Consider the following 21902-nt stretch of genomic DNA (forward strand, 5'->3'; position numbering starts at 1 on the left):
TCAGACCACCAAACCAAACCCAGTAAGACAAAGGTTGAAAGCCCTGACCATCACTGTCCAATACATAACAAGCCTCATCCTCTTAAAAAGTGTTGTGGGTTTAGATACAAAACTCTAGATGAGCGCAAATCATATATCAAAGAGAATGGCATTTGTTTCCGATGTTGTGGGTCAACTCAGCACAGAGCTAAAGACTGTAAGGTGTCAATCAAGTGCTCCGAGTGTGACAGCGACAGACATCTTGCAGCTCTGCATCCAGGTCCAGCCCCTTCAACTATAGACACCGCTACAGCAGAGAAAGAGCATGGCGGGGAGCAAGGTGAAGATGCTCTTCTATCAGTCACCTCAAAGTGTACCGAGATCTGTGGTGAGGCAGCCAATCCAATATCATGTTCAAAAATATGCCTAGTCAACAGAGCAACAAATCTCTGGCCAAGACAGAGTTTTTCAATCTCTTCAACATCAATGACAACTCTGCTCCATACACCATGAAGACCTGTTTTGGGGTAACAGAGACTTCAGGCAGGAGAGCCGTCAACTTCATGGTGGAGTCTATAGACGGACACAAGCAGCTCACTCTCCCTACTCTGATAGAGTGTGACATGATGCCAGACGATAGAATGGAGATTCCCTCCCCAGACATTGCGCATCATTATCCCCATCTGCAACCAGTGGCGGACAAAATTCCAGCTGTGGACCCAGACGCTCCCATCCTCCTGCTCTTAGGACGAGACATCTTAAGGGTACACAAGGTACGAGAACAAATCAATAGGCCCCACGACACTCCTTATGCACAGCGACTCGACCTCGGGTGGGTCATCGTGGGTGAGGTTTGTCTGGGAACGGCTCACCGACCAGCCAGTGTTAACGTGTTCAGGACAAACATACTTCACAATGGTCGCACGTCTTATCTGAGCCCTTGCCCTGACATCATCCAGGTGAAAGAGAACTACAGCAGCGTAGCTCAGCAACACATCTTTCTCTCTACAGGGCACCTGCAGACAGACTCACATCTGAGCCACCATTTACCAGTGTTGGACTTGATGTGTTTGGACCATGGAATGTCATAACTCGCCGCACTAGAGGTGGTAGTGCAGACTCCAAGCGCTGGGCGGTACTCTTTACATGTATGTCTACTAGAGCAGTCCATATTGAGCTCATCGAATCCATGTCCACATCCAGCTTCATCAACGCGCAGAGGCGTTTTTTCTCTATCCGTGGTCCAGCAAAAGTGCTACGCTCTGATCGAGGTACAAACTTTATAGGTGCCTGCAGGGAACTGGGAATCGACACAAATGACTCAGAGCTGACTAAATACCTCTCAGACAAGGGATGTACTTGGATATTTAATCCCCCACACTCGTCTCATATGGGTGGTTCTTGGGAGAGACTCATTGGGGTTGCCAGACGTATCCTTGATGCTATGCTGTTTCAGACGGGCTCCACTCGTCTCACACATGAGGTCTTGAGCACTCTTATGTCTGAAGTTATGGCAATAATCAATGCGAGACCCCTAGTGTCAGTGTCAACCGATCCTGACATGCCTGCCATTCTCACACCCTCATTGTTACTGACACAAAAGACCAGCGCTACCTCAGCCCCTTCTGGATATATCAGAAGCCTCCTTCCTAAGTTTGAGTTATTCACTGCGTTAGCACACTCCGCCAACCCTGATGTTCTAGCAGTGTCTGAATCCTGGCTTAGGAAGGCCACCAAAAATTCTGAAATTTCCATCCCCAACTATAACATTTTCCGTCTAGATAGAACTGCCAAAGGGGGTGGAGTTGCAATCTACTGTAGAGATAGCCTGCAGAGCTCCATCATACTATCCAGGTCTGTGCCCAAACAGTTTGAGCTTCTACTTCTAAAAATCCACCTTTCCAGAAATAAATCTCTCACTGTTGCCGCTTGCTACAGACCCCCTCAGCCCCCAGCTGTGCCCTGGACACCATATGTGAATTGATTGCCCCCATCTATCCTCAGAGTTCGTACTGCTTGGTGACCTAAATTGGGATATGCTTAACACCCCGGCCATCCTACAATCTAAACTAGATGCCCTCAATCTCACACAAATTATCAACGAACCTACCAGGTACAACCCTAAATCCGTAAACATGGGTACCCTCATAGATATCATCCTGACTAACTTACCCTCTAAATACACCTCCACTGTCTTCAACCAGGATCTCAGCGATCACTGCCTTATTGCCTGCGTCCGTAACGGGTCCGCGGTCAAACGACCACCCTCATCACTGTCAAACGCTCCCAAAAACACTTCAGCGAGCAGGCCTTCCTAATTGACCTGGCCCAGGTATCCTGGATGGATATAGATCTCATTCCGTCAGTAGAGGATGCCTGGTTGTTTTTTAAAAGTAATTTCCTCTCAATCTTAAATAGACATGCCCCATTCAAAAAATACAGAACTAACAACAGATATAGCCCCTGGTTCTCCACAGACTTGACTGCCCTTGACCAGCACAAAAACATCCTGTGGCGTACTGCATTAGCATCAAATAGCCCCCGCGATATGCAACTTTTCAGGGAAGTTAGGAACCAATATACACAAGCAGTTAGGAAAGCAAAGGCTAACTTTTTCAAACAGAAATTTGCATCCTGTAGCACTAACTCCAAAAAGTTTTGGGACACTGTAAAGTCCATGGAAAATAAGAGCACCTCCTCCCAGCTGCCCACTGCACTGAGGCTAGGAAACACTATCACCACCGATAAATCTACAATAATCGAGAATTTCAACAAGCATTTTGCTACGGCTGGCCATGCTTTCCACCTGGCTACCACTACCCCGGCCACCAGCTCTGCACCCTCCGCTGCAACTTGCCCATGCCCCCCCGCTTCTCCTTCACACAAATCCAGACAGCTGATGTTCTAAAAGAGCTGCAAAATCTGGACCCCTACAAATCATCTGGGCTAGACAATCTGGACCCTTTCTTTCTAAAACTAGCCGCCGAAATTGTCGCAACCCCCTATTACTAGCCTGTTCAACCTCTCTTTCGTAACGTCTGAGATCCCCAGAGATTGGAAAGCTGCCGCGGTCATCCCCCCTCTTCAAAGGGGGTGACACTCTAGATCCAAACTGTTACAGACCCATATCCATCCTGCCCTGCCTTTCAAAAGTTTTTGAAAGCCAAGTCAACAAAACAGATCACCGACCATTTTCGAATCCCACCGTACCTTCTCCGCTATGCAATCCGGTTTCGAGCTGGTCATGGGTGCACTTCAGCCACGCTCAAGGTCCTAAACGATATTATAACCGCGATCGATAATAGACAGTACTGTGCAGCCGTTTCATTGACCTGGCCAAGGCTTTCGACTCTGTCAACCACCGCATTCTTATTGGCAGACTAAATAGCCTTGGTTTCTCAAATGACTGCCTCGCCTGGTTCACCAACTACTTCTCAGATAGAGTTCAATGTGTCAAATCGGAGGGCCTGTTGTCTGGACCTATGGCAGTCTCTATGGGGGTGCCACAGGGTTCAATTCTTGGGCCGACTCTTTTCTCTGTGTATATCAATGACGTCGCTCTTGCTGCTGGTGACTCTCAGATCCACCTCTACGCAGACGACACCATTTTGTATACATCTGGCCCTTCATTGGACACTGTGTTAACAAACCTCCAAACGAGCTTAAATTCCATACAACACTCCTTCAGTAGCCTCCAACTGCTCTTAAACACTAGTAAAACTAAATGCATGCTCTTCAACCGAACGCTGCTTGCACCCGCCCACTCGACTAGAATCACTACTCTCGACGGGTCTGACCTAGAGTATGTGGACAACTACAAATATCTAGGTGTCTGGTTAGACTGTAAACTCTCCTTCCAGACTCACATTAAGAATCTCCAATCCAAAGTTAAATCTAGAATCGGTTTCCTATTTCGCAACAAAGCCTCCTTCACTCATGCTGCCAAACATGCCCTTGTAAAACTGACTATCCTACCGATCCTTGACTTCGCGATGTCATTTACAAAATAGCCTCCAACACTCTACTCAGCAAATTGGATGTTGTCTATCACAGTGCCATCCGTTTTGTCTCCAAAGCCCCATATAATACCCACCACTGTGACCTGTACGCTCTTGTTGGCTGGTCCTCACTACATATTCGTCGCCAAACCCACTGGCTCCAGGCCATCTATAAATCACTGCTAGGCAAATCCCCGCCTTATCTTAGCTCATTGGTCACCATAGCAACACCCACCCGTAGTCTACGCTCCAGCGGGTATATCTCACTGGTCATCCCCAAAGCCAACACCTCCTTTGGCCGCAATTCCTTCCAGTTCTCTGCTGCCAATGACTGGAACAAATTGCAAAAATCTCTGAAGCTGGAGACACTTATCTCCCTCACTAACTTTAAGCATCAGTTGTCAGAGCACCTTACCGATCACTGCACCTGTACACAGCCCATCTGAAATTAGCCCGCCCTAACTACCTCATCCCTATATTGTTATTTATTTTGCTCATTTGTACCCCAGTATCTCTATTTGCACATCATCTCTTGCACATCTATCATTCCAGTGTTAATACTAATTGTAATTATTTTGCACTATAGCCTATTTTATTGCCTTACCTCCATAACTTGCTAAATTTGCACACTGTATATTATATGTATTTCTGTTGTATTTTTGACTTTGTTTTGTTTTACCCCATATGTAACTCTGTGTTGTTGTTTTTATCGCACTGCTTTGCTTTATCTTGGCCAGGTCGCAGTTGTCGTAGTAAATATAAACTGTTATAGATTGATCTGAATATATGTTGTGTAAGATGTTGTGCAAGACCTATTAGGGTCAGGAGCTTGTTTTCAATAAATGCTGTTCCTATGCAAGAACAATGGACAGAGGACCATATCTTGTCACCAGGTGGCCAAGGACAACACCCACGCCACAGGCCACAATCACTTGTTGCTCCCCACGAGTTTCCCTTGAGACACACACACACACACACACACATCTCACTATGGACGCACACTCATTCTCAACTCCCCTTCTACTGGTCGGGTGCCAAGGGCAGAGGACTCTGCCGTGCACCAATGAGGCTTCTACTCTGGACAGAGCAGACCCGCCTCCTACGCCTCGGGAACCAATCAAGGGACTAGAAGAAGGACCCCTTCCTTTATGTTACATTGTATAAGTAATGCTGTAAACTCTGTTTATCCATCCTTCTCAGCTGACACTAATAGAGTGCTATATGATTAGGTCCATGCATGTTAATTAGCAGGATCCCATGCATGTTAGCTAACAGTAACAGATATCTCTGTGTTTAATAAACTGCCTTTTGCTTAAGCAAATTCCTCTCTGTCTAGCGTCGATGGTTTTGTACTTCCTCTCCTAATTATGGTTTCACCAACACAGTTGTAAATGAGAACTTGTTCTCAACTGGTTTACCTGGTTAAATAAAGGTGAAAAAAAATAAAAAATAAACATGAACGACCTTCATGGAAAACAGTGGAAGCAAGTCCAGTGTCTCGCTGAAAAGGTGAAGACAGGAGTACCTGACAACACTGCAGAGACGCAGAAAACGACAGCAGAAAAGCCAAATGTAAAAGTGGGAGATGTAGTCTTAATGAAAGACAGTCAGGCGCACAGAAATTACTGGCCAGTCGGACTTGTAGTCAAAACCTTTCCCAGTACTGACGAAAAGGTCAGGAAAGTAGAACTAAAGGTTGTCAAGCAAGGGACTGCTAAGGTGTTTCTGAGACCAATCTCAGAGATTGTTGTTCTTCTTTCTGAAGCATCCTAGAGGCAAAATGTTTTATTTCATAGTGGCAAAATTTCATTATACCAGGCGGGGAGTGTGCTGCCATCCTGTTAGAAGGTAACAGATTATTTTATTATAGTGGTTAAGAGTGACTTTCATTGTGTTCCATGGTGTTTATTACCCCCTAGTGGAGCTTTCTGGTACTTAGAATATTATACAAAAACCGGAAGTAAAGTAGTCATTCTGCACGCAGACAATCAGCTAGAAACAACGCTACTGTACAGTTCTTTCTGTGCAACTATTTCTTGTTACGCTTCAGCCTCGGAAAATATGTGTTTTTAAGTTCAATTCAAGCAGATTGCTAGTGATGATAATATTGTTATTGATAGAATTGCTTACTTATCAATGTTAGTTGGTTACATTTACTCACGCAAATTGCATTGACTTTCATGGATGCCGTCAGCTGTATTAGTTTGCTCGTGCGTCATGTAAAAGAAGTGTAAAACATACTATAGTTTGTTACTGTTTCTAGTGTAATATGCTTTGTTATTGTACAGAGGTGTTTGCACATTATTAGAGTAATGAAAGGAGTTGGCTAGTATCTATTTGGTTTGTCGTCATGTCAGATACATGGGAACTTGGCACTTGCTTTGTATTTATGCAACTTCAACTTGAAATGTATAATGTACAGCTACAGTATGTCAATGTGAATTGAATACTAAAGTATATTATGTTCTGTATTTGCAGTTTCACAACATAAACATTTTCAATACATTCGTTCAAGAAAAGTCACGGAAGTTTTATTGAAGACTCAGTTGTTAGCTATCTGTCTAGTTTTGCATGGGAACGCAATTCCAGGGCAGAATATATAGACACAGACACTACTGTGTATAGCTCAGAGATACAGAGGTTTATACAGTGGTGTGATGACCACCACCTGATCCTAAACGTCAAGCAAACTGAGGAAATTGTTTTTGACCCCAAATCTGTTGGTGACCACTCACCTGTGGTGGTCCATAATGTGGACATTACTCAGGTCCACTCTTACAAATGCACTAGGGTCCAACAATGCCTTTATTTTCTGCATAGGTTCAGCGTTTTTGGAGTCAAACAGAAGGTCATGCTCCTATTCTACCAGGCTGTCATAGAGAGCATTCTATTCTGTGGCATTTCAGCCTGGTTTGGCAACTTGTCAGTTACCTTAAAATCACAAATCAATCACCTGGTCCAGACAACCATGAAGGTGATGGGTTTGAGCTAGCGCCCTTCTTCTTCTTTGGTATTATGACGGTCCTTAAACAAATGTTATAGATGCAGGCCACCACCTACTGTATTGGCTGTGTATCAGCCTACTATTTTGTAATATGAATTCATTACACGTTGTGAAAAAATTCCCCTACCAACTAACCCTGCACCCATTAAAACCACCACTATTGAGGTAGCACCCGTCACTGCAGACTGTCTTTGAATGAACAATCACTTGTTAAATCCACTTCAATCAGTGTAGATGAAGAGGATACAAGTTTTAAGCCTTGAGACAATTGAGACATGGATTGTGCATGTGTGCCATTCAGAGGGTGAATGGGCAAGACAAAAATTTTTAAGTGCCTTTGAACGGGGTATGGTAGTAGGTGCCAGGCGCATTGGTTTGAGTGTGTCAAGAACTGCAACGCTGCTGGGTTTTCACACTCAACAGTTTCCCGTGTGTATCAAGAATGGTCCACCACCCAAAGGACATCCAGCCAACTTGACATAACTGTGGGATACATTGGCGTCAACATGGGCCAGCATCACTGTGGAAAACTTGACACCTTTGTCCTGAATGATAGACCTACATATTATTCTGATACATAGCATATTCATCTTGACAAACATTAAGCTTTACACCTGATGAAATGTTAAAATGTCTGTACATCCTGATCTATGGTTTTAAATATCTGTTTGTACATAATGTTGTCATGTTTATATGTTCACCTGCCCAGTGACTGCAGATATAAAGTAGCTGTCAGCTAAATCTGGTGCAGCACATCACTTCTCATATTCTGAGACTTACAGTGGAGAAAATAAGTATTTGGTCACCTACAAACAAGCAAGATTTCTGGCTCTCACAGACCTGTAACTTCTTCTTTAAGAGGCTCCTCTGTCCTCCACTCGTTACCTGTATTAATGGCACCTGTTTGAACTTGTTATCAGTATAAAAGACACCTGTCCACAACCTCAAACAGTCACACTCCAAACTCCACTATGGCCAAGACCAAAGAGCTGTCAAAGGACACCAGAAACAAAATTGTAGACCTGCACCAGGCTGGGAAGACTGAATCTGCAATAGGTAAGCAGCTTGGTTTGAAGAAATCAACTGTGGGAGCAATTATTAGGAAATGGAAGACATACAAGACCACTGATAATCTCCCTCGATCTGGGGCTCCACGCAAGATCTCACCCCGTGGGGTCAAAATGATCACAAGAACGGTGAGCAAAAATCCCAGAACCACACGGGGGGACCTAGTGAATGACCTGCAGAGAGCTGGGACCAAAGCAACAAAGCCTACCATCAGTAACACACTACGCCGCCAGGGACTCAAATGCCAGACGTGTCCCCCTGCTTAAGCCAGTACATGTCCAGGCCCGTCTGAAGTTTGCTAGAGTGCATTTAAATGATCCAGAAGAGGATTGGGAGAATGTCATATGGTCAGATGAAACCGAAATATAACTTTTTGGTAAAAACTCAACTCGTCGTGTTTGGAGGACAAAGAATGCTGAGTTGCATCCAAAGAACACCATACCTACTGTGAAGCATGGGGGTGGAAACATCATGCTTTGGGGCTGTTTTTCTGCAAAGGGACCAGGACGACTAATCCGTGTAAAGGAAAGAATGAATGGGGCCATGTATCGTGAGATTTTGAGTGAAAACCTCCTTCCATCAGCAAGGGCATTGAAGATGAAACGTGGCTGGGTCTTTCAGCATGACAATGATCCCAAACACACCGCCCGGGCAACGAAGGAGTGGCTTCGTAAGAAGCATTTCAAGGTCCTGGAGTGGCCTAGCCAGTCTCCAGATCTCAACCCCATAGAAAATCTTTGGAGGGAGTTGAACGTCCGTGTTGCCCAGCGACAGCCCCAAAACATCACTGCTCTAGAGGAGATCTGCATGGAGGAATGGGCCAAAATACCAGCAACAGTGTGTGAAAACCTTGTGAAGACTTACAGAAAACGTTTGACCTGTGTCATTGCCAACAAAGGGTATATAACAAAGTATTGAGAAACTTTTGTTATTGATCAAATACTTATTTTCCACCATAATTTGCAAATAAATTCATAAAAAATACTACAAATGTGATTTTCTGGATTTTTTTCCCTCATTTTGTCTGTCATAGTTGACGTGTACCTATGATGAAAATTACAGGCCTCTCTCATCTTTTTAAGTGGGAGAACTTGCACAATTGGTGGCTGACTAAATACTTTTTTTCCCCACTGTATGTTTTGTTGTACATTGTCCCTGCCAAATAAACTTAATAAATAATACATATTCCCTATTCAGCTCAAGCTAAACAATCCTGAACCACATATTTTACATGCAGTACAAGTAATGATAGATCGACTCTCAATCACACAAATGTTTAGCCTGGTCTGATGGTTTCCCATGTGAACAGCATCCAAACTTATCACGTAGGACAATAAAATATATAATTAAATTATGAAAGAGGGCATTTTAATGTGAGATATTCATCTAACAAAGTACAGCCCAAACAGAATGGCATTTGGAGTATACATGAGGTGGTACTGTAGTTCTTGAGATGGAGGAGTGTCATGATGTTATGTCAGTGTTATAATCATGACTAAACCAGTTGGACATTACAAGCATCTATGCCTAATCTGAATCCTAAAGAAACCCACCCCTCTTCAGACCACTTTTTCTATACACATTTCTGACAATATAATGTACATTCTAGCTTGGCATGGCAACATGATAACAATGAAAGCCAGAAATAAATAATGAAAGAGGCCTTTTTACTGTGATATTTATTGCATTTCCATGACTGATCAAAACTTTTCTCATGGGTCCCTCTTGTCCCTCTGCAGCTGACATATAGTGAGCAAAATGTTTGGAACATCGAATCACAGTATCAAATCGCAATACATATAGAATCGTGAGAATCGCAATACATATCGTATCAGCACCTAAGTATGGTGATAACATCATATTGTGAGGTCCCTGGTGATTCTCAGAAGAATGTCATGACTTCCCCCCCTCCTTTTTTTTCTGGTTTGCCACAAAATGTATTCCCACATACACATTTTTTGAAACAACTGCTCTAAAAGATAGGCATTGTTGTGTGTTTGGTTCCACAAATACATAAAGGATATTAAATAACAAAAGAACAGTGAGGAGTCTCCATCGAACAGTCAGACGTCTAGAGCTCCATGAGGGCTTGGAAATCATCTATGCGCAACGTCTTCTCTGTGGTGAGGCCGAAAGCCTTCTCCACCAGATTCTGCCTCTGAATCCTCACCATGTTCTCCTCCACGGAGTCCTTCACTATGAACTTAGTGATGACAACGTCTCTCTTCTGGCCGCGGCGGTGACAGCGGTCCACACACTGGTCCTCTGTTGCTGGGTCCATGAGGAAGACGCGCAAGGCGGCTGTGAGGTTTAGCCCCACACCTCCGGCTTTGATTGACAGAAGCATGATTAATGGGCTGCCGGGTGCATTGCTCTGAAACTCCTGGATGAGCTGCGCCCACCTCTTCGGGCTCAGTGCCGTCCAGACGCACAAACCTTAAACCCTCCTCCCAGAGAGGGACCTTCAGTAGAGTGAGGAAGCGTGTGAACTGAGAGACAACCAGATTCTTGCTGCTGTTGTCCTCACTGTGCGGTCTGAGCAGGCTAGACATTAGTCTCTCCACCTTGGAGGTTGCTCTCCTCTTCTTCCTGAGGAAACTCCACCAGCTCACTGGCCTTGATCTGCAGAGGTCACCACACCTGCTCCTGCTCAGTAAGTATGACCTCTGCGATGCAGAATCTGCAGTAGATGTGTGTGATGATAGCAGACGGACAGTCCAGACACACAACACAATCCTCAGCAGAGCCACTGCCCAGCACCAGCCTCAGCCTCTCTATCAGATGCTCTCATAACTCTGCAGGAGTCACAGCTACCACACCTGTATGTAGTGGTCTTGCCCAGCAGGTCAGGGTGGCAGCAGAACTGTCTCAGCCTGACCAGGATAGCCAGAACATCCGCATAGTTCCTGAGGACGGACCCCTCTGCAACATACCTGCTGATGGTGGTGTCCCTCTGTGCGTGCCAGCTTGTATTCCTCCCTCTCTTTCTGTGTCAGCTCCACCTGTTCTATTCTAATGCTCCTCTCCGGCAGAGAGCAGAGGCCGCCCACACACACACGACTGGTCTTCATACGACGCAGCGCGATACACTTGACCAGAGCCTGCAGGTTCTGAAGGCCGGTCCTGTCCCCCTGTGTGACAGGCCTCTGTATGACTCGGTTCCACCACTCTCTCATGTCGAAAGGCTTCAGATGCAGAAACGCCACCAGCATCCACAGATCCCTCTGAAATGGAAAAAAATTTTCATGGAAGGGGATGCAAATAGCCTGGCTAGCCTATATTAATCATGGTATCATGTAATAACATTTACATTTGACATTTTAGTCATTTAGCAGACGCTCTTATCCAGAGCGACTTACAGTTAGTGAGTGCATACATTTTCATACTGGCCCCCCGTGGGAAACGAACCCACAACCCTGGCATTGCAAGCGCCATGCTCTACCAACTGAGCTACAGGGGACTGTAATCCCTGGAAATATTTCATTCCAACCTCATGTCAGAGCCTGTAGACTAGAGCTAGGGGATATGGACATAAATCCATATCCCGATAAATCGACTAAAATTTCACAATAACTATAAAATGAACAATAAGTATATAGTGTGCATCGATATCAGTAAAATGTCTGATAAATTATTGGTTTGATCGATATCAATAATTTTATATTTATCATCCCAGCTCTACTATAGACAAACATTCATAGGGGCTTACAAGTATAATTAATTGGTAGGCTTTATGTGGCTAGCTATCTGTAACACTCCCCCTACTGTGAAAAAAGTATTTACATATTTGATTTTGTATATATGTTGGCGCAATTACTGTAGCTACATGTGCTTACCTCTATGCGGCACAGCCTTCAATATGTGAGACTAAAATGTATGCCCACAAACTGGCATAGGCTCGGGGCTTTATAACTGATGGCTGGCAGAAGGGGCAATGATACAGCAGCTTTACAAACTGTAATATGCTGTCAAACACAAATGACATATAGTTTAGTAAACTAGGTAGTTAGTTAGTTAGATGAGTTGATAACGTTTGCTAACATTCGCTCACAGCAAACAGGACTCTCGGTTATGATAGGTACATTAACAGGCTAGGTTACCTAACGTCAATTTGGTAGATTATAGCCACGTTAATGTTAGACAGCAATAAAAAAGCTTGTATACATCTACAAAGACCTTAGGTAGCTACACCAAAGACACAGCTCAAAGCGAATGGCAAAATGTTGGCCTAACTTAAGTACCTTACAGTCATCTGTCTACCAAGACACACACAGAATGTTTGAAAACACAGCAGCCACGCAAAACGGTCTTGAGTGGCATCAAATTTGCCCAATTAACTGATTCGCTTTCTACACCCACTCCCAGGAACTCAACGTATGCAGTTACCCATGACTCGTCAGCAGGGCGTGGCTTGAAAGGGAAGTTCTCTTTTTTGCCTGGTAAGATTGTTTGTTGCTATTTGTAGCTAGCTAGATTACATTAATATAATAACTGTCTTTATGTTTTAGATTCATTGTAACATTTAAAGTAATCTGTAGTTTACTTGCGGTATTTTGTCAGAATGACGCCGATACAGCTTGTAATCTCCGCCTACGCTAGCTAGCATTAGCAAGCTAGCTAACTGGTGATAGCTACCTAACAACAAATGTCAGGACAGGTTGCTGTTGCTAACATGAAAAATGCAGGAACTAATGGCTGAGCTAGTAACGTTAATGGAATTTGATGCGAGTCCCTGTTCAATAAGTTATTGTCCCGCTTATTGCTTGTAAAACTGTAATGCTGAGGCAAACCTCCTGTGAATATTTGCTATATTTAATTTGGCCAAATTACCTTCTGTAATCTTGCCAGCGCAGAATCATATCTCTAAAATCCTGTCCATGGCCAAAGGAACCACTCCCTCTTCGAAAAAAAAAAAATAAACCAGCCCGCGAAATCGGGAATGCTAATTAAACAGTGACGCAAAAACCATGCAGCGCACTTGACGGGTAGAATTGTTCCCCATTGAAACCCCTAAAAGCCAATTTATGCTTGATCCGAAATGTGGTCGGAGGCGCCGTTTGGAAGGTGTGACGCAAACGCGGAGGCACGCAGAGGCCAAATTGACCTCTGTACCGCATCGCCGTGGCTTCTCACATTTTGTAACAATGTGGAGGTCTCCATATATCTCCGCATTTACATGATTGGTTGACAGTATGTGATTGCGCGAGGTCTGTATAAACACAAACTCTCTTTCTTGACAACTTTCTTCACACCGCTCTGCACTGCTTGGCAAAGCGCAAGAAGTATGAATGCCCTGACTTCTGCAGAGGCCATATGAAATGCTACACTGACAATGCAGACAATGAATTGACCATGTAGTGCCTTTTAGTGTCCCACAGCCTCCAAACAGACATAACATAAAATTTTGTTTTGGAGAGACTATTGAATGCTGTAATTATCATTGCCTATGCTTTTTTAACCAATAGGTTTTGAAACCATGGACCAAAAGATCCCGTATGATGACTACCAACTCCCAGTTGTCTTTTTGCCTTCCTACGAGAGTCCCCCAGCATGGATAGCCCCGCAGGAGGTATGAGCCTGACATGACATCCATACCCTGTCATAACACTGGCAACATTCAGTCTAGGGCGCCACCACCACAGATCTTCAACGATGTTCCCTCTGTGTCTGTCTGTGTAGCGGATCCACCATCCTGACTACAACAATGAGCTGACCCAGTTCCTGCCACGCACCATCGTGTTGAAAAAACCTCCAGGGGCACAGTTAGGCTTCAACATCCGTGGGGGCAAGGCCTCCCAGCTGGGCATCTTCATCTCCAAGGTGTGTGTGTGTGAGAGAGAGGATGAGGCTGAGCCTGGTGCTACTGCCCAATCTCCTTAATCTCTCTGTGTGTGTATGATAGGTGGTCCCAGATTCAGATGCCCACAGGGCAGAGCTCCAGGAGGGAGATCAGGTGCTGTCTGTCAATGAGGTGGACTTCCAGGACATAGAGCACTCGAGGGTTAGTGATATGCTGTAGAATGTACACACCAGTGGAGGCTGGTGGGAGGGGCTATAGGAGGATGGGCTCTTGTAATGGCTGGAATGGAATCAATGGAATGGTGTTTGACTTTGTTCCATTGATTCCATTCCAGCTATTACAAGAGCCCGTCCTCCTATAGCTCCTCCCACCAGCCTCCTCTGGTACACACAACACTATACCTCTTGATAAATCTCATTACTTCATTTTGTACCTCAACACTAACTTATGTTTATAAAAAGGTTCACATTTTTCAGGCATACATTTGTCACTCATAGAAAAAGTTTATTCTCCTCTCAGGCTGTTGAGATTCTGAAGACTGCCAGAGAGATTCTGATGAGGGTGCGCTTCTTTCCCTACAGTAAGTGTTGCTATCACCTGCTCCGCCATCTATTATTTAGAAGGTGCCTAAATTGTATATAAATGATGCCATTATTGTCTGTTTATCTCCTCTCCAACTTGTGGAGTTTTAAACTTCATGTAACTTAATGTTTCTCACAGACTACCAGAGACAGAAGGAAAGGACTGTGCACTAGGTGGCAGAAGAGTTACCCGGGAGAGTGAGTGAGACAGTGTCCATCTCATAGGAGTTGATGTCCTTGGTGGATAGACCTGCACTTCACTAGTGTCCTCCTCCCACAGACAACAGCCCCCGCCCTCTGTTTCAACCTAAGGATGAACGACCGCATGACTAACTGGATCCATTCACATTTACACCCCAGGACCATATAAAGACGTTGCATTCCCCCTCTGCATACTAAACGATGCACACTGCTTCAGATGCTGAAAGGATGTTGTTATATCAGGTGTTCACTCACTTACACAATGAGTCATTCATTGAAGACAGAGACTTTTCTCTGGTGTTGATGCTGACATGCTTAGTGTTTATTTTATATGTAGGGGACCTGGAGCATTATGGTGTGTAAATAGTATACATTATTTACAGTACTCTGATATGTAAACTACATCAACTGAAGTGCATGTCAAAGGGACATATTCTTAAGGGAAATTAGAATCACTGAATATGCCATCAAAGGATTGAGTGATGACAGGAATAAAGCTTGCAGCCCTTTATTTTAATTTTATAAAAATGTTACATTTGAGTCATTTAGCAGACGCTCTTATCCAGAGCGACTTACAGTTAGTGAGTGCATACATTTTCATACTGGCCCCCCGTGGGAATCGAACCCAAAAACCCTGGCTTTGCAAGCGCCATGCTCTACCAACTGAGCATATACAGTGGGGAAAAAAAGTATTTAGTCAGCCACCAATTGTGCAAGTTCTCCCACTTAAAAAGATGAGAGGCCTGTAATTTTCATCATAGGTACACGTCAACTATGACAGACAAATTGAGAAAAAAAATCCAGAAAATCACATTGTAGGATTTTTTATGAATTTATTTGCAAATTAGTTGAGTTTTTACCAAAAAGTTAATCTTGCTAAGAAATCTTGCTTGTTTGTAGGTGACCAAATACTTATTTTCCACCATAATTTGCAAATAAATTCATCAAAAATCCTACAATGTGATTTTCTGGATTTTGTTTTCTCAATTTGTCTGTCATAGTTGACGTGTACCTATGATGAAAATTACAGGCCTCTCATCTTTTTAAGTGGGAGAACTTGCACAATTGGTGGCTGACTAAATACTTTTTTCCCCCACTGTATATATTTACACTGGATATAAAAAGTCTACACACCCCTATTAAAATGCCAGGTTTTTGTGATGACAAAGATGAATCATATCAGAACTTTTTACACCTTTAATGTGACCTATAACGTGAACAATTCAATTGAAAAACAAACAAATCTTTGAGAAAAATAACAAAAAAACACAATAACCTGGTTGCATAAGTGCACACCCTTAAACTAATACTTTGTTGAAGCACCTTTTGATTTTATTACAGCACTGTCTTTTGGGGTAGGAGTCTATTAGCATGGCACATCTTGACGTGGCAATATTTGCCAACTCTTCTTTGCAAAAGCGCTCCAAATCTGTCAGATTGTGAGGACATCTCCTGTGCACAGCCCTCTTCAGATCACCCCAGAGATGTTCAATTGGATTCAGGTCTGGGCTCTGGCTGGGCCATTCCAAGACGTTAATCTTCTGGTGAAGCTATGCTTTTGTCGTGCTGAAAGGTGAACTTCCTCTTCAGCTTTCTAACAGACGCCTGAAGGTTTTGTGCCAAAATTGCCTGGTATTTGGAACTGTTCATAATTCCCTCCACCCTGACTAAGGCCCCGGTTCCAGCTGAAGAAAAACAGCCCCAAAGCATGATGCTGCCACCACCATGCTTCACTGTGGGTATGGTGTTCTTTGGGTGATGTGCAGTGTTGTTTTGGCGCCAAACATACCTTTTGGAATTATGGCCAAAAAGTTCAACCATAACACATTTTCCCACGTGCTTTTGGGGGACTTGATGTTTGTTTTTGCAAACTTCAGCCGGGCTTGGATGTTTTTCTTCGTAATAAAAGGCTTCTGTCTTGCCACCCTACCCCATAGCCCATTCATATGAAGAATACGGGAGATTGTTATCACATGTAGTAAACAGCCAGTACTTGCCAGAAATTCCTGCAGTTCCTTTAATGTTGCTGTAGGCCTCTTGGAAGCCTCCCTGACCATTTTCTCGTCTTTTCATAAATTTTGGAGGGACGTCCAGTTCTTGGTAATGTTTCTGTTGTGCCATATTTTCTCCACTTGATGATGACTGTCTTCACTGTGTTCCATGGTATATGTAATGCTGTGGAAATTATTTTGTACCCTTCTCCTGACTGATATCTTTCAACAATGAGATCCCTCTGATGCCTTGGAAGCTCTCTGCGGACCATGGCTTTTGCACTGAGATGCAACTGAGAAAATGTCAGGAAAATCCTACTAGAACAGCTGAACTTTATTTGTGATTAATCAGAGTCACTTTAAATGATGGCAGGTGTGTAATGACTTCTATTTAACATGAGTTTGAATGTGATTGGTTAATTCTGAACACAGCCACATCCCCAGTCATAAGAGGGTGTGCACACTTATGCAACCAGGTTATTGTAAGGTTTTTATTTTTCATTTTTCCAACTCGAAGATTTCAGTTTGTTTTTCAATTGAATTGTTCACATTATAGGTCACATTAACAGTGGAAAAAGTTTTGACATGATTTATCTTTGTCTCATTCTTTTACATCACAAAAACCTGGCATTTTAACCGGGGTGTGTAGACGTTTTATATCCACTGTATGTGTGTGTATATATATATATATATATATATATATATACATACATACATACATACATACATACATACATACATACATACATACATAGTACAAGACAAAGGTTTAGACACACCTACTCATTTAAGGGTTTTTCTTTATTTTAACTATTTTCTACATTGTAGAATAATAGTGAAGACATCAAAGCTATGAAATAACACATATGGAATCATGTAGTAACCAAAAAAGTGTTAAACAAATGAAAATAGAGTTTATATTTGAGAGTCTTCAAAGCAGCCACCCTTTGCCTTGATGACAGCTTTGTACACTCTTGACATTCTCTCAACCAGCTTCACCTGGAATGGTTTTCCAACAGTCTGCGGTCCAACTCATCCCAAACCATCTCAATTGGGTTGAGGTCGGGGGATTGTGGAGGCCAGGTCTTTCTGATGCTGCACTCCATCACTCTCCTTCTTGGTCAAATAGCCCTTACACAGCCTGGAGGTGTGTTGGGTCATTGTCCTGTTGAAAAACAAATGATAGTCCCACTAGGCCCAAACCAGATTGGATGGCGTATCGCTGCAGAATGCTGTGGTAGCCATGCTGGTTAAGTGTGCCTTGAATTCTAAATAAATCACAGACACAGTCACCAGCAAAGCACCCCCACACCATGACATATTTTACATTTTAGTCATTTAGCAGACGCTCTTATCCAGAGCGACTTACAGTTAGTGAGTGCATTCATTATTACATTTTTTTCATACTGTTGATGTAGTTTTTTCATAACACCTCCTCCTCCATGCTTTACGGTGGGAAATACACATGCGGAGATCATCCGTTCACCCACACCGCTTCTCAAAAAGACACGGCGGTTGGAACCAAAAATCTCCAATTTGGACTCCAGACGAAAGGACAAATTTCCACCAGTCTAATGTCCATTGCTCATGTTTCTTAGCCCAAACAAATATCTTCTTCTTATTGGTGTCCTTTAGTAGTGGTTTCTATGCAGCAATTCAACCAAGAAGGCCTGATTTACACAGTCTCCTCTGAATAGTTGATGTTGAGATGTGTAGAGGTAACTCTGGGTCTTCCATTCCTGTGGCGGTCCTCATGAGAGCCAGTTTCATTATAGCGCTTGAGGGTTTTTGCGACTGCACTTGAAGAAACTTTCAAAGTTCTTGAAATGTTCCGTATTGACTGACCTTCATGTCTTAAATTAATGATGGACTGTTGTTTCTCTTTGCTTATTTCAGCTGTTCTTGCCATAATATGGACTTGGTCTTTTACCAAATAGGGCTATCTGCTGTACACCCCCCTACCTTATCACAGCACAACTGATTGGCTCAAACGCATTAAGAAGGAAAGAATGTCCACAAATTAACTTTTAAGAAGGCACACCTGTAAATTGAAATGCATTCCAGGTGACTACCTCACGAAGCTGGTTGAGAGAATGCCAAGAGTGTGCAAAGCTGTCATCAAGGCAAAGAGTGGCTATTTGAAGAATCTCAAATATAAAATATATTTTGATTTGTTTAACACTTTTTTGGTTACTACATGCTTCCATATGTGTTATTTCATAGTTTTGATGTCTTCACTATTATTCTACAATGTAGAAAATAGTAAAAATAAGAAAAACCCTTGAATGAGTAGGTGTTCTAAAACTCTTGACCGGTAGTGTATATATACTTAACAAAAATATAAATGCAACATGTAAAGTGCTGGTTTCATGAGCTGAAATAAAAGATTGCAGACATTTTCCATAAATTTGTTTACGTCCCTGTTAGTGAGCATTTTATCCTTTAAGATAATCCAACCACCTGACAGGTGTGGCATATCAAGGAGCTGATTAAACAGCATGATCTTTGCACAGGTGCACCTTGTGCTGGGGACAATAAAAGGCCACTGTAAAATGTGCAGTTTTGTCATGCAACACAATACCACAGATGTCTCAAGTTTTGAGGGAGCGGGCAATTGGCATGCCTTCTGCAGGAATGTCCACCAGCGCTGTTGCCGGAGAATTGAATATTCATTTCTCTACCATGAGCCTCCTCCAACGTCGTTTTATAGAATTTGGCAGAGTGTCCAACCGGTCTCACAACTGCAGACCACATGTAATCACGGCAGCCATCTGAGGGGGTGCCGAGGAGTATTTCTGTCTGTAATGAAGCCCTTTTGTGGGGAAAAACTCATTCTGATTGGCTGGGCCTGGCTCCCAAGTGGGTGGGCCTATGCCCAGTCATGTGAAACCCATAGATTAGGGGCTAATTTATTTATTTCAATTGACTGACTTCCTTATATGAACTGTAACTCAGTAAAATCTTTACAATTGTTGCATGTTGCGTTTATAATTTGGTTCAGTATATACATATTTATATATAGAGAACAGTTGAATGATATTCAAAAAAACATAATGGACCAAGGACCTGATAATGCCTTGATACTGTGTAAATGTAATATGAAATGTTTAGATTATCTAAGATTATAGCATTTTTCAGACTAACTATTACACAAATAATTGTATAGATTTATTAACTAACTGAAATTATATTTGACATAACGTGTCAACTATTAAGGTGCCAACATCCTTCATTCAACTATGGCGACAACATACTCTCATATAAATTAATACTTGCCTTGTATGAAGCTCAATACAGTAAACAAAATCACATTGTATCCTGTGCCATAGTTTATGGTCCCTCACCTTTAAAATGTCAGCACGGAATGAGTTCCAAATATGTTTTAACATGTCTGAAATAGATTAGATAGTGTAAAAAAATCAAAATTGTCCATTAATGACCCTAAAGATGGAGTCAGGATAGTAGAACCTGTTTTCGCTGTGTCAACTCTTTATCTTCTGTCCTGTGACCCACTTCACAGATCATGCTCTCGTAGAACATTAAATAAAACATGTTTAAACTCTCAACCCTCCCAATAACTTTATTTGATATTCTGTGACATATTTTGTTTCCTCTTTCAATGAAAGTATCATTACTACATGGTTACAGAAGCTTAACATGGGCTAAATCAGGTAATGTAGGCTAAATCAGGTAATGTACACTACCATTCAAAAGTTTGGGGTCACTTAGACATTTCCTTGTTTTCGAAAGAAAAGCAATTTTTTGGTCCATTAAAATAATATCAAATTGATCCGAAATACAGTCTAGACATTGTTAATGTTGTAAATGGCTATTGTAGCTGGAAACGGCTGATTTTTAATGGAATATCTACATAGGCCCATTATCAGCAACCATCAGTCCTGTGTTCTAATGGCACGTTGTGTTTGCTAATCCAAGTTTATCATTTTAAAAGGCTAATTGATCATTAGAAAACCCTTTTGCAATTATGTTAGCAAAGCTGAAAACTGTTGTGCTGATTAGTCTCCGCTCCAGCAGGTATATCTCACTGGTCATTCCCAAAGCCAACACCTCCTTTGGCCGCCATTCCTTCCAGTTCTGTGCTGCCAATGACTGGAACGAATTGCAAAAATCTCTGAAGCTGGAGACTCTTATCTCCCTCACTAACTTTAAGCATCAGTTGTCAGAGCACCTTACCGATCACTGCACCTGTACACAGCCCATCTGAAATTAGCCCACCCAACTACCTCATCCCTATATTGTTATTTATTTTGCTCTTTTGCACCCCAGTCTCTCTATTTGCACATAATCTCTTGCACATCTAGCATTCCAGTGTTAATACTAATTGTAATTAATTTGCACTATAGCCTATTTATTGCCTTACCTCCATAACTTGCTACATTTGCACACACTGTATATATATTTTCTGTTGTATTTTTGACTTTATATGTTTTTTTTTACCCCATATGTAACTCTGTGTTGTTGTTTTTATCGCACTGCTTTGCTTTATCTTGGCCAGGTCGCAGTTGTAAATGAGAACTTGTTCTCAACTGGCTTACCTGGTTAAATAAAGGTGAAATAAAAAAAAATATGAGGGAAATATCGAGCTCTTTGGCATCAACTCAACTCACCGTGTTTGGAGGAGGAGGAATGCTGACTATGACCTCAAGAACACCATCCCCACTGTCAAACATGGAGGTGGAAATATTATGCTAAGGGGGTGTTTTTCTGCTAAGGGGACAGGACAACTTCACCGCATCAAAGGGACGATGGACGGGGCCATGTACCGTCAAATCTTGGGTGAGAACCTCCTTCCCTCAGCCAGGGAATTGAAAATGGGTTGAGGATGGGTATTCCAGCATGACAACACATGGCCAAGGCAACAAAGGAGTGGCTCAAGAAGAAGCATATTAAGGTCCTGGAGTGGCCTAGCCAGTCTCCAGACCTTAATCCCATAGAAAATCTGTGGAGGGAGCTGAAGGTTCGAGTTGCTAAACGTCAGGCTTGAAACCTTAATGACTTGGAGAAGATCTGCAAAGAGGAGTGGGACAAAATCCCTCCTGAGAAATGTGCAAACCTGGTGGCCAACTACAAGAAACGTCTGACATCTGTGATTGCCAACAAGGGTTTTGCCACCAAGTACTAAATCATGTTTTGCAGAGGGGTCAAATACTTATTTCCCTCATTAAAATGCAAATCAATTTATAACATTTTTGACATGCGTTTTTCTGGATTTTTTTGTTGTTATTCTGTCTCTCACTGTTCAAATAAACCTAACATTAA

General features: G+C 42.6%; 1 protein-coding gene across 1 annotated transcript; it reads left to right on the top strand.

Annotated features, from left to right (window-relative positions):
• The first annotated feature begins 12393 nt into the window (after positions 1–12393).
• LOC121532072 (PDZ domain-containing protein 11) lies at positions 12394–15159 on the top strand. Its single transcript, XM_041837746.2, has 6 exons — positions 12394–12488; positions 13515–13618; positions 13729–13869; positions 13952–14050; positions 14369–14429; positions 14570–15159. The coding sequence occupies exons 2-6, from the start codon at positions 13526–13528 to the stop codon at positions 14602–14604; spliced, it is 429 nt and encodes a 142-aa protein (XP_041693680.1). The 5' UTR covers positions 12394–12488; positions 13515–13525; the 3' UTR covers positions 14605–15159.
• The last annotated feature ends 6743 nt before the right edge of the window (positions 15160–21902 follow it).

The sequence above is a fragment of the Coregonus clupeaformis genome, chromosome 2 (assembly GCF_020615455.1).
Source record: "Coregonus clupeaformis isolate EN_2021a chromosome 2, ASM2061545v1, whole genome shotgun sequence".
Classification (NCBI taxonomy): Eukaryota; Metazoa; Chordata; class Actinopteri; order Salmoniformes; family Salmonidae; genus Coregonus; species Coregonus clupeaformis.